The sequence below is a fragment of the Ursus arctos genome, chromosome X (genome assembly GCF_023065955.2).
Source record: "Ursus arctos isolate Adak ecotype North America chromosome X, UrsArc2.0, whole genome shotgun sequence".
NCBI classification, from domain to species: domain Eukaryota; kingdom Metazoa; phylum Chordata; class Mammalia; order Carnivora; family Ursidae; genus Ursus; species Ursus arctos.
The window spans coordinates 31,049,340-31,063,147 of record NC_079873.1 but is presented as its reverse complement, the minus strand read 5'-3'; the positions used below and the strand labels follow the sequence as shown (position 1 = coordinate 31,063,147).

At 39.7% G+C, this 13,808-nt stretch overlaps 1 protein-coding gene across 1 annotated transcript; it reads left to right on the top strand.

The window, feature by feature from the left end:
* The first annotated feature begins 8,080 nt into the window (after positions 1–8,080).
* Positions 8,081–8,632, top strand: LOC113265849 (ferritin heavy chain-like). Its single transcript, XM_044389357.2, has one exon. The coding sequence runs from the start codon at positions 8,081–8,083 to the stop codon at positions 8,630–8,632; it is 552 nt and encodes a 183-aa protein (XP_044245292.2).
* The last annotated feature ends 5,176 nt before the right edge of the window (positions 8,633–13,808 follow it).

The window sequence follows — 13,808 nt, the reverse complement described above, 5'->3', positions numbered from 1 at the left end:
GCCACTAGCTATGTAACTTTGGGCAACTTAGTTATCTTGGGTCTTGGTCTCTTTACTTGTAAAATAGGACTATTAATACTTACCGATTTTTCCTGTATATATGGTTCTATTTAATAGATTTGCTGTTTTAAAGTTGAAAAGGTAAGTCTGTGTACAGCTCAGTGCTTGTCAAGTGGTAGGTAGGCAGGTTCGCATCATCTCTTCCCATCCTAAGTCTATACAGTTAACAAATAGACTTTTCAAATCTTAAGTCTCTTTACTACTTGATTAGTCCATAAATCTTGTACAGTTACTTGTCTCTGATCTGGTGTTCTTTGGACAAGGCTCTTCTCTAAAATGGTCTACAGTTTCTCCATAAAAACAACTTCCTATAAAGAGTACTATATATTCAGGAGACTCATGCAAATGAATGTAATTTGCACGATAGAGGATTTCCTTTAGGTTAATTTGTGTTTAGCCCATATGCCACTCCAGAATTTTACAAAATGCTGCAGGTACCAGTGATTTAATTATCTTCAGGTTTTATTTTATGCTACAGATTTTTTCCCTATCCAGAAAAAATATTAACTCATTTTCTCTACACAGGCAGGGTGAAACATAAACACACAAATATTATAATCTCCTTTCCAAAAGAGAAAAACAGTCATCAAATTCCCCTATGGCTCCCTCCCGACAATGAGGATAAGGCCAAAAGATTACACAAAAGTGATCAAAATAGAAAATATGCATTAATCACTGTTTCTTTTTTGCTAAAAGTGAAGTTAATACTTTAAGTCACCAAATTTCAAAAGATCAACATGTATTACTTTTATAAAGTACAAGTATATTCTCAAAGTATCTTTTTATCCACATTTTGATGTGGAGTATGTTAGGCTTTTCAGTTTGTATCACACTTTTATCCAGAAACTGGGGAAAAATTAAACCATCTACCACCAATAGTTCTCAACAGAGTTATGATTTTTGTTACAAGAGGTACTTATCATTGGTTTAATATCTTTCTAGGGCATCTATGGATGCCATTCATATTACCACACATGAACGTGTATTTATTTGAATATTTCTTTGTAAATGCTTTTAGGTTATATATGTGACTGTGTGTATATGTGTATGCATGTGTATACACGTGTTGCTGTGTTTCCCTGGTTAAAATCCTGGTTTCTTCTCCTCTGTACCTATGACTTAGTTGATTTTTTAAACTAAGGTATAATTTAACACAAAGAAATCCACATTTTTTTTTAAAGATTTTACTTATTTGACAGAGAGAGAGACAGCCAGTGACAGAGGGAACACAAGCAGGGGGAGTGGGAGAGGAAGAAGCAGGCTCCCAGCAGAGAAGGGGGCCCGATGCAGGGCTCGATCCCAGGACCCTGGGATCACGCCCTGAGCTGAAGGCAGACGCCCAACAACTGAGCCACCCAGGGGCCCCAAAATCCAAATTTTTTATGTCTAGTTCTGAGAGTTTTGACAAAAGCATACAATTGCGTAACTACCATCCATCATTCCCACAAATCTCCCACCTTGTGCTCCCTTGTAGTAAACCTCTCCCCTATCTAGAGAAAACTCATCCCTATAGTTTTGCCCTTTCCAGAATGTCATATAAATGAAACCACATAGTATACAGCCTTTTGAGTCTTCCTTATTTAGCATAATGCAGTAGGGATTCACCCGCAGTGTTGCTTGGGTTAGTAATTCACTGCTTTTTATTGTTGACTAGAATTCCACTATATGGAAACGACACCGTTTATCCATCTGTCAGTTGAAGGATATTTGCTTTTTATAGGTTTTGGCAATTACAAAAAAGCAGACATAAACAGCCACATAGAGGTTTTAGTGTAAAGATATTATTTCCTTTACAGGTGAATAAATACCTAGGACTAGGATTGCTGAGTCAGATGGTAAGTGTATGTGGATCTTTGTAAGACACTGCAAAACTATATTCCAATATGGCTGTCCCATTTTCACTCCCACCAGCTATTTATGAAAGTTCGAGGTGGTCTGCATTCTTATTGATGGTGTTTCGATTTTAGACATCCTAATAATTGTGTAGTGGTATCTCACTGCAGTTTTAATTTGAAATTCTCTAGTGTCTGATTATGTCAATCTTTTCATATGCTTATTTGTCATCTTTTTTTTTTTTTAAAATATATGTTCAAATCTCTCACTCACTTCACCCACCCCTTTTTTCCTTATCATTGAGAGTTCTGTATATACTCTGGATACAAAGTACTTTATCACAAAGTTCTTTATCAGATATGTGATTTGTAAATATTTTCTCCCAATCTGTGCATTGCCCTTCATTCTCTTAAAGAGAGCCTTTAACATAAGTTCTTAATTTTAATGAAGTCCAATTTATCATTTTCTTCTTTTATGGACCATGCTTTGGTTTTGTGTCTAAGAAATTTTTGTCTCACCTAGGGTCTCAAAGATTGCCTCTTATGTTTGCTCAAGAAATTTTATAGCTTCATGTTGCACATTTAGGTGTGTGATTCACACTGAGTTTATTTTTATGTGCTGAAAGAAAAGAATTAAGTTTAATTTTTATTTTTTGCATATAGATGTTCACTTGTTATGGCACCACTTGCTGAAAAGACTATCTTTATCGAATGGCCTTTTCATTTTTGTCAAAAACTATCTGGACATACAGATATGAGTTTGTTTCTATTCTATTCATCTATACTTCTGTTCATTTCTATATACTTTTGTCAGTATCACACTATTTTGATTATGGTAGTTTTATAGTAAGGCTCGAGTGTGTCTTCAAACTTTGCTCTTTTAAAAATTTGTTTCAGTGGGTGCCTGGGTGGCTTAGTTGGCTAAGCATCCAACTCTTAATCTCAGCTCAGGTCTTGATCTCAGGGTCGTGAGTTCAAGCCCCGTGTTGGGCTCCCACATTGGCTGTGGAGCCTACTTAAAAAAAATTGTTTCAGTTATTCTAGTTTCATTGCCATTCGATAGTAATTTAATACTTTGCCTATTTCTACAAAAAGCCCTGCTTGGGTTTTTTTTAATTATGTTGAATACACAGACCAGTTTTTGGGGAAATTGACAACAATATTAAGTATTCTCATTTGTAAACACAGTGTATCTCTCCTCTTGTTTAGGTAGTCTTTGATTTTTTTCACCACCGTTTTGTTGTTTTCAATGTACAAATCCTAACATATTTTCTATGATTTGTAACTAAGCATTTCATGTGGGCCTTCTGGGTGCAATTTAAACTGAACATTAATTTTTTTCCCTCTTTAACTGTTCATTGCTAGTATATAAAAATAAGATGGATTTTTGTATATTGGCCTTATATCCTGAGATCTTATTAAACTCATTTATTAGTTTCAGTAGCTTCTTTGTATATACCTAAAGATTTTCTATATAGACAATTAAGTTATCTGCAAGTAGAGCCAGTTTTATTTCTTCATTTCCAACTTGTGTGCCTTTTATTTCCTTTTCTGGCCTTATTTCACAAGCTAGGACCTCCAACTCAATGTTAATTAGGAGTGGTGAGAATGGACATCCTTGTTTTGCTGCTGACCTTAAGTCATTCAATCTTCTACCACTAAATATGATGTTAGGTATAGTTTTTAAAGAAGTCCTATATCAGGTTGAGAAAGTTTCTCCTATTCCTAGTATGCTAAGATTTTTTTTTAAAGCAGGAATGGATATTTGAATTTGTCAAATGCTTTTTATGAATCTATTGAGATGCTTGTATGATATTTCTTCTTTAGCCTGTTAATATGATAAATTACATTGATTATTTTTAAAGTTGAACTAGCCTTGCATTCCTGAAATGAACCCCACTTGGTCACTTGCCAATATGCCATTATTTTGTACATTATTGGATTCAATTTTCTAACACATTAAGAATATTTGTGCCTATATATATATTTTTTAAATATTTTATTTATTTTTTTTGTCAGAGAGAGCGAGCCGAAACAAGCAGGGGAAGCAGCAGGCAGAAGAATGGGAGAAGCAGGCTCCCCACTGAGCAGAGCCCAACATGGGACTTGATCCCAGGACCCTGGAATCATGACCTTAGCCAAAGGCAATGCTTAACCTAACTAACTGAGCCACCCAGGCGCCGTATTTGTGCATATATTTATGAAGGAAACTGGTCTGCACCATTCTTGTAATTTTTTTGTCTCGTTATCATATCGGGGTAGCACTGGCCTCATAAGATATATTGGGAAGTATTCCTTCCTCTTAAATTTTCTAGAAGAGCTTGTATAATTTACTTGCTTCTTATTTAAATATTTAGCAGAATTCATCAGTAAAGCCAATGGGTCTGGAGTTTTCTCTGTGGGAATATTTTAACTAAACATTCATTTCCTATTGAATGAACATTAGTACCTACACGTGTACAACACGGTCACCGTGGATTTGTTCTGGTAACTTTTGTATATAGGATTTTGTATCTCTGTTCATACATTAGATTAGCCTGTAGTTTAATTTCATCTATGTTGCTGAATTTGCTGGTATAAAGTTGTTCATTTACAAAAAATATGTGGGGGTTTTCGCTATACCAACGAATTCTCCAATTTTCCCAATGCCAATTAGATGTCCTAAAATTCAATTAGGACACTAACTACCTGGAGTTGGCACAGATTCCACAGGCTAAGGACTTAGTCCCACAAGACTGCCCCCCACCAACCACTTCAGGCACTAACTGCAAATCTAAATTGGAGGATCCCATGACTTCCTCTTCAGCTTTGATAATTTTCTACAGTGTTTCACAGAATTCAGGAAACAGTTTACTTACTAGATTACCAGTTTATTATAAAAACATACAACTCAGAATCAGCCAGATGGAAGAGATGCATAGGGCAAGGTATAAGGGGAAAAGGCATGGAAACTCTCTGGGTTTTTCACCTTCCCAACACCTCCGTGTGTTCACCAACTTGAAAGCTTTCTGAATCTCTTCAATTAGGGTTTTTATGAGGGCCCTATTACCTCGGCATGATTAATTAAATCAATTAATCAACCTCTAGTCTTTCTCCCCTCGACTCAGGAGGAAGGGCTGAAATAATGTGGTTATTTCCTCTGGCAAACAGTCCTCCATCCTTAGGGGCTTTCCAAAAGTCACATCATTATTATAAATTCAGGTGTGGTTGAAAGGAGTTTGTTATGACTAACAAAAGATGCTTCTTTCATCTGTATCACTCCAGAGCTGTTCCAGGAGCTAGGGGAAAAAACGATTATTATAACAAAGATGGTTCTATTGCTCCTATCACTTAGAAAATTACAAAGGTTTTAGAACCTCTGGTGAGGAACTGGAGATGAAAAATCGAAATATATATCTCATATCACAATTACATTCCCTCATCATCCTTTGAATGAGTACATGATCTGTAGTAATATCTCCTCTCTCTTTCCTGAAACTGGTAATTTGTGTCTTCTCTCTGTCCTTTTTTCCTGATTAGTCTGTTTAGAGATTTATTTTTTTGTTTAATTTCCTAAAAGAACCTGCTTTGATTTTATTGATTTGACCTACTGTTTTTATTTACTCTTGTTGTTTTCTATGTCACCGTTTTCTGCTCATATCTTTTTGTTGTTGTTCAGACAGCTTTATTAATATGACAAAAATCACATTTCTACAATATGAAAGAGCTAAAATTTAAACTCATCTCTACCTGTCTCTGAATCTGAAATGATTAAATATCTTCATCTTGAGGCATTTTACCTAGACCCAGACTCCTGTTTTACCTGCTACCTCGGTCAATGACCAGAGATTTCTCCCTCTTTTCACAACCCTATTCTTTCAACCTCTTTATAAAATTACTCCTTATGCTCAGGTCCTCTTACTCTGGGGCATCTCTAGTACACTGAGCAAACTTCCTAAACATTAGGACCCAATTTTCCTCAATTTACTGAACCAGTTTAACTCATAACTTACTCATTTTAACACATATGTATAAAAACAAACTCTGCTCATATCTTTATAATTTCCTTCCTTCTGCTTGACTTGGGTTAATTTTGGTCTTCTTTTACTCCTTAAGGTAGAAGGTTAAATAATGGATTTGAGACCTTTCTTCTTTTCTAAGAATTTTTTGAATCTTTCAAAAATTAGCATGCAAACACTGCTTTAGCTACATGTCACAAATGTTGATATGCTGTATTTTATTTTCACTCAAGTCCAGATAATTTCTAATTTCCTTTTGACCTCTTCTTTGACCCTTAGGTTAGTTGGAAATGTATTATCAACTTCTGAATATTTTTTTAAAAGATTTATTTATTTGACAGAGAGAGACAGCCAGCGAGAGAGGGAACACAAGCAGGGGGAGTAGGAGAGGAAGAAGCAGGCTTCCAGCGGAAGAGCCCAACATGGGGCTCGATCCCAGAACACCGGGATCACGTGCTGAGCCGAAGGCAGACGCTTAATGACTGAGCCACCCAGGCGCTCCTCAACTTCTGAATATTTAAACGTTTTTCAGATATCTTTATGTTAATAAGTTCTAATCTAGTTTTATTGTGATCAGAGAACATATTGTTCATGATATGAGTAATTTTATATTTATTGGTATCTGTGTTGTGGTCTAGAATATGGTCTGTCTTACCAAATGATCAACATACATTTAAAAAAATGTCCTAAGGAATATGTTTCTGAAGTTTCTTAACTCTGACTCTATGATTTTTCTTAGCATAAGTAGGATTCTTCTTTTTCATTCTTTTTCTCCTACTGATTATCACAAATAATACTAATGGCTGCCTGCAGAGAAAACTCAATGGTTTTTGAACTGTGTAGAAACATTGCCAATTCAGAAAGTAGAGTTTCATTTTTAACGGTTTTTGAAAAAGATAACTGAATCATGGTAGTGAACTAAACACAAAATCTCTCTCTCTCTCTCTCACACACACACACACGCACACACAAAGACACACTAAAAAGGGTGCCATTAGGACACCAAAAATTGTAAGGAATTCTGGAAAAACAGGAAAAGAGTCTATCAGATTGGCTAATTCAGAGAAGTTGCAAGACCTGCAGTAGAAAACCTGGTCACATTCAGAGAAACTCTAATACCAGAGTAAATGAAATTGCAGCAGTGTAGAGGCTCCAGGGTCAGCTGTGAGACCAAAGACCCATGCTGTGAACAGCAGACCTATTTTTCCTGCCCTGCTCTGACCCTCCCCCACTCTTACTTACAATGGGAAGTAAGCACCTGTCTCATCTGACACCTTTAATCTCCCAAGAGTGAATGAGCTCAAGACAACTAAAGACCTCCACAGGAGAGAAACAACAGGACATATCTACCCAAAAGGAAAAAAGATTACTCTTCCGAAGTCAAAAATATATTTATTTTGGTAACAGGGAGGGTCCCTATCCAAGCTCCATGCTTTATACACACAAAGGAGAAAACCACTGAATAACTGACATATCCTGCCCTTCTATTTGGAGGAGAAGCATGTTGGTGAAATGAAAATCACAATTACAGATCAGATCTTTGCTAATTACCTAGGCTAATTAAACAAGTCATTTATTCCTAAATATAAGTAAACAAAGGTTTGGCAGATATTTGACAAAATTAAAAGAGAAAACCATGAAAAGCAAACAGAAATATTTGGGGGGGGGGAACAGATATAATACAGCAAACAGAAAAGAACTTCACCAAAAAATTTAAATTCATATTCTCAAAATTTAAGGGAAGAAAATTAGTTTATAAAACAAGAAAAGGCTGCTATAGAACAATTTGAAATAAGATAAACTTCTTCCAAACTAGAAAAATTAATGCAAAATTAAAAACGCATTAGATGCCAGGCGCTCAGCAGTTTCCCTCTCTTACACAGACTCTGATAGAACCTGAACTCAGCACTTGGCCCACCCACTTCTTTCATCCTTCACTTCCTTCTCCCCTTCCCCCACATAACGGATCCTCCCTCCCCCTCCCCCACCACTTCCGGGTAACGGTTTCTAACTACTGGCCCCATCTCAGACCTGTCGCCTGGTACGGAGTCTGTCTGCCTCCGGCCTCTCTCTTCATTCACGCTGGGAAATCTCCGAGGCCGCCACCGCCTTCGGCCCCGCCGCTGCCCGCTCCGCAGCCCTCGCTTCCGCAGTGCCTTCACCTTTGCGTTGGTGCCCGGGCCGCCAGTCATGGCCACTGGACCACTCTCACAAGTGCGCCAGAACTACCACCCCGACTGCGAGGCCGCCATCAACAGCCAGATCAACCTGGAGCTCTACGCCTCCTACGTGTACCTGTCCATGGCCTTCTACTTCGACCGCGACGACGTGGCCTTGAAGAACTTCGCCCAGTTCTTCCTGCGCCAGTCCCGCGAGGAGACCGAGCACGCCGAGAAGCTGATGCAGCTGCAGACCCAGCGCGGGGGCCGCATCCGCCTCCGTGACATCAAGAAGCCGGACGGCGACGACTGGGAGAGCGGCCTGAAGGCCATGGAGTGCGCCTTGCACCTGGAGAAGAGCGTGAACCAGAGCCTGCTCGACCTGCACCAGCTGGCCACCGACAAGAACGACGCCCACCTGTGCGACTTCCTGGAGAGCCACTACCTGCACGAGCAAGTCAAGTCCATCAAAGAGTTGGGGGGCTATGTCACCAACCTGCGCAAGATGCGGGCCCCGGAAGACGGCATGGCGGAGTACCTCTTCGACAAGCTCACCCTGGGCGACATCAACAAAAAGAACTGAGTTGGGACTGTTTTCCCTATAGCCACAGGGTGCATGGTGATCACCTGGTTTCTCTGATCACCATGCCGAGCATGCATATTGCAGTGTTGGCTTTGCAAAAGGTTCCAGTTTTTTTCTCCCAGTTTTGCCATAAATAAATAAAGTTGTTTGGTTTCAATAAAGTTACTTGGTTCCTAAACAAAAAAAAAGTCTCTGGTTGATTCGCGTACAAATCTTTCACCTTTTAAGTTTTAAAACAGGTATCCAGGAATCTCTCCACCCACCCAACCCCATCCACGTGCAGCTCAGGATCTTGGAAGATGGGGGGAGAAGGTATTCCATGGGATCCTGGAAAACAGAAATCAATCTCCCCTTTATAAATGATGTGGGGGCAGGAGGTGGTGGGGAGAGGTGAGGGGGTGGGCTGGGGCCCTGGATGTCAGTGGGTGTGTATGTATGGTAAAACTATAAAAGAATATGGTTCAGAACTCACAACAGTGGTTGTCCCTATGGAAAAAGTGAAGAATGGATTAGGCTGGTAGTAAAGGGAGTCTTCAACTTTACTTGAAAACTTTTAGCTTACTAAAATATGCACAAGTTAACAATTGTTGCTTCTGGGTAGCAACATGGGGGTCTTAGAAGCAGGAATCACAGACTATATCTTTGACAGGCTTGCCCTGGACAACAGTAACAGTGTAACTGAGCCTTAGGCTGGCTTCCCATTGGCAGGGGAGTGACTTCCTAGGTCACCATGCTAGGCATGCATATTGCCCTTACAAAATATCCAAATACAATTTGCTCCTTCAGTTGTACCCTTTCTTCCATTAACTTAGCAGGAGTATCCAAAACCCCAAACTACGTTATCAGAACGGCTGAAAAATACAAGGTCAAGGCTGAAGCTCGAATCTGTGATACTGAATATGAAGTAGGGTAAATGCCCCTGAATGTTAAGCCAGTGAGGCTGGCTGCTTCGTCGAATGTGGGCAAGAGTTGAAGCTGGGAGGCCAATCAGGAGATACTGTAGCAGATCCGATGAGAGATCTTGGTGGCTGAACTGGAGTGAAAGCTAAACAAAGGGTGACAGAGGGGCGCCTGGGTGGCGCAGTCGTTAAGCGTCTGCCTTCGGCTCAGGACGTGATCCTGGCGTTCTGGGATCAAGTCCCACATCAGTCTCCTCCGCTAGGAGCCTGCTTCTTCCTCTCCCGCTCCCCCTGCTTGTGTTCCCTCTCTCGCTGGCTGTCTCTCTCTCTCTCTGTCAAATAAATAAATAAATAAAACCTTAAAAAAAAAAAAAAGAAAAGAAAGGGTGACAGAGACAAATTCTAGTTGGATGTGGATGAATCAACAAGATCTGCTCGTGGACCACAGGTGAAGAATGAGAAATGGGGAAAATTATCTAGGTTCTGCTGTTTGTACTTGAACAGCTGAGTTAATGGTAATGCTAATTACTAATTTGAGGATGTTTGCAGGGGGACACGAGGGGTGGGGAAGGCATGTCATGTAAAATCTGAGACGCCTATTAGATACACAGGTGGAACTGTCACGCAGGTAGTCAGAAAAATGAATCTGGAGCTCAGGTGGGATGTCAGGTTTGGAAATATAAACATTCAAGAGACATCAGTCACAGACAGTGTTGAGGTTTTAAGACTGGATAAGCTCACCAGAAAGAGAGTGTAGAGAGTCTGTGGCACAGTCAGCCCCATGTCCTGGGTAACTACCGTTAAAGGATGGGTTGAGGTGTTGCAACACCCAGAGGGCTGCTGGCCCTACCTTGACCATTACCTCATTCCAGACTGTGATCATCTGTGCCCATGCCCAGTGTCCCCAAATCAGCCTGTTCCTGATTTAAGTGTGGTTTCAGGTTGCTCCTTTCAAGATGTTATTACCCTTTATTCTTCCTAGTCAAACTTGGTCTTTTCTGGTGGCTCAGTCGTTAAGCATCTGCCTTCGGCTCAGGGCGTGATCCCAGTGTTCTGGGATTGAGCCCCGCATCAGTCTCCTCCACTGGGAGCCTGCTTCTTCCTCTCCCACTCCCCCTGTTTGTGTTCCCTCTCTCACTGGCTGTCTCTCTGTCAAACAAATAAATAAAATCTTAAAAAAAACCCAAACAAACCAACTTGGTCTTTTCACTATTTCTTTCTCTGCCCACTTTGAGGACTTCTCTCTCCAGGTTGTCTCAGATTTTACGTATTTATTTATATACTTTAATATATACCCCTCCCATAGATATGAGGAAGCTCAGGGCAAGTATCTATTTGTGTGTTTAAAACTATCAGTTCACTGAAGATCCTTCTTACTTTCCTCTTTTGGAGAGGCATTTTGCTATAACGGTTTCTTAACGTCAGATTGCCTGGGTTCACATCTCAGCTTAGCCACTCGCCTTGGGTAAACTTGAACACGTTATTTAATTTAGCTAACTCGTCACTTTGCATACCAAGAAGGGAAGAAAACAATCTTCTGTAGCTTCTTTGGTCTTCGGGTGCAAGCAGAACTCAGCAAGGAAGATCTATGTTCAGGTTGCCCAGTTCAGGGCCAGGAGTGTTTTACTGTGACAACTTTCTGTGGTAACCCTCTTATTCTATCTAAACCCGATTTCCTTTTCAATGGCCTCCTAGAACATGTTTCGCGTCTTCTTCCCAAATCCAGTTTGCTGGTACTTCTCTTTCCATCTTGAATTACTTTTTACTTCTCAGAGATGGATAAGAGCAAAAGGATAAAGACTTCACTCTGATTCTCACCATATATATGAATGTTTTGACATGAAGAGGGGTAGTATGGGGTGAGAAACGGAAAAAAGAACCATATTAGAGTTACTGAGAATATAAAAATTAAAATTTATAAAAACACCTGGAACTTTAGCAGAGGTTCTTAAGCTTTTCTGGCATTAGAGTCGCCTGTGGAGCTTTTAAAAATCTTGAGGCACAGGCCACATCTCAGAACATGTACACTAGAATCTCTTGGGGCAGGATCTAGACATCCCAGGGAATGAAAACCAGTGCAAGCGCCTTGCTACTCAAAATGCGGTCTATAAACCAGAAGCGCCAGGCTCATTTGAGCACTTGTTACAAGTGCAAAATTTGAAACCCCATTCCAGAACTACTGAATCAGAGTCCACATTCTTAACAAGATCCCAGGTGACGAATATGCACACTGAAGTCTGAAAGTCACTGGTTTAATTAACATCCTGGTACTCAAACACGGCTGCCCTGTGGAATCACCTGGGAAGCTGGAAAATAATAATGCCTCAATCTACACAACTCACTCAGTCATATAATCATGCAAGTACTGGACCAATCACACAAAAAATTTACTCTAACTTCAATAAGAGTTATTGAATCAAGAATTCCTGATCACGGGGCACTTGGGTGGCTCAGTCGTTAAGCACCTACCTTCGGCTCAGGTCACGGTTCCAGGGTCCTGGGATTGAGCCCCATGTCGGGCTCCCTGCTTGGTGGGGAGTCTGCTTCTCCCTTTCCCACTCCCCCTGCTTGTGTTCCCTCTCCCTCTCTCAAACACATAAATAAAATCTTGAAAGAAAAAAAGAACTACTGATCACACACATACACACTTTTACCCGTTTTGCTGTTTTATCACAAACTGGTTTGTTTTATAGCATAGGTTGTCAAACTATGGCCCACAAGCCAAATCCAGATTTTTGCATGAAGGATATTGCTCTGTAGTTTTCTTGTGATACCTCTGTGTGCTTCTGCTCTCATGATAACATTGGCCTCAGTGAATGTGGAGATATTTCCTCTTCTGTTTTTCAGAAGTGTTTGTGAAGAATAGGTATTCATTCTTTAAATATCTGATGGAGTTCACCAGTGAAATCAAAAGCCTAGGCTTTTGACTGTAAAAAGTTTTTAAATTACTAACTTAATCACTTTGCTTCTTATATAGGTCTATTCACATCTTCTAGTGCTTCTTGAGTCTTTTTGAGTCAGTTTCTGAAGTTTGTATCTTCCTAGGAAGTTGTCCATTTCATCTAGGTGGCATATCTAGTCTGGTTCACAGTATTCCCTTTCTGCTTCAATAAACAAGGCAGTGATATCCTTCTTACATTCCTGATTTTAATAATCTGTCTTTTCCCTTTTTTTTCTTGGTCAGTCTAGCTATACACTGTCAATTTTGTGGATTTTTAATATTTTTTAAAAGATTTCATTTACTTAAGAGAGAGCGAGAGAGAGCGAGAGAGAGAGAGAGAGAGAGAGAATGAGCAGGGGGGAGGGGCAGAAGCAGGCTCCATGCTTAGCAGGACCCTAGGATCATGACCTGAGCCAAAGGCAGCTGCTAACGGACTGAGCCACCCAGGTGCCTCCAATTTTGTTGGTTTTTAAAAGAACCCCACTTGATATTGTTTTCTCTACTGTTTTTCTGTCCTACATTGCTTTTATGTCTGCTCTCATCTTTACCATCCCCTTATTTCTGCTGCTATGGGTTTATTTGGCTCTGAACTTTCTCTTCTTTAAATTTAGAATGTTATTTGAGATTTTTTTAATGTAACCATTTGCAGCTATACATTTTTCTTTCATCATTGCATTTGGTGCATCCCATAATTATTGGTATGCTATGTTTCTTTCTCATTCATCACAAAGTGTTTTCTAATTTCCCACGTGATCTCTTCTTTCACCCACTGGTTACTTAGAAGTATTGTTTAATTTCCACATATTTGTGTATTTCCCAAGTTGTCTTCTGTTATTGATTTCTAATTTTGTTCCATTTTGGTCAAAAAACATTCTTTGTATGACTTCAATCCTTTTAAATTCATTGAGGCTCATCTTAGAATATACTGTATCCTGGAAAATATGTCATGAGTGCTTGGGAAGAAGTATTCAGCTGTTGTTGGGTGGAGTGTTCTCTAGATTTTTGTTAGGCCTACATGGTTGAAAGTTTTAGACAAGTCTTCTACTTTGTTGCTTTTCTTCCTAGTTATGCCATTCATTATCAAAAGTGGGAATTGCCATCTACAACTATTATTTCTGACTTACTATTTCATCCTTCAGTTCTGTCCGTTTTGTTTCATGTATTTGAGGCTTTCTGATTATATACATGTACATTAATAATGTTACCTCTTCCTGATTATTTGAACTTTTTAGCACTATAAAATGTCCCTCTTTGGGGTGCTTGGGTGGCTCAGTCTGTTAACCTACCTTTGGCTCAGGTCATGATCTCAGGGGCCTGGGATTAAGCCCCGCATCAG

Excerpts from the sequence above, each read along its gene's own strand:
- LOC113265849 (XM_044389357.2), top strand. The coding sequence starts at position 8,081 with ATGGCCACTGGACCACTCTCACAAGTGCGCCAGAACTACCACCCCGAC.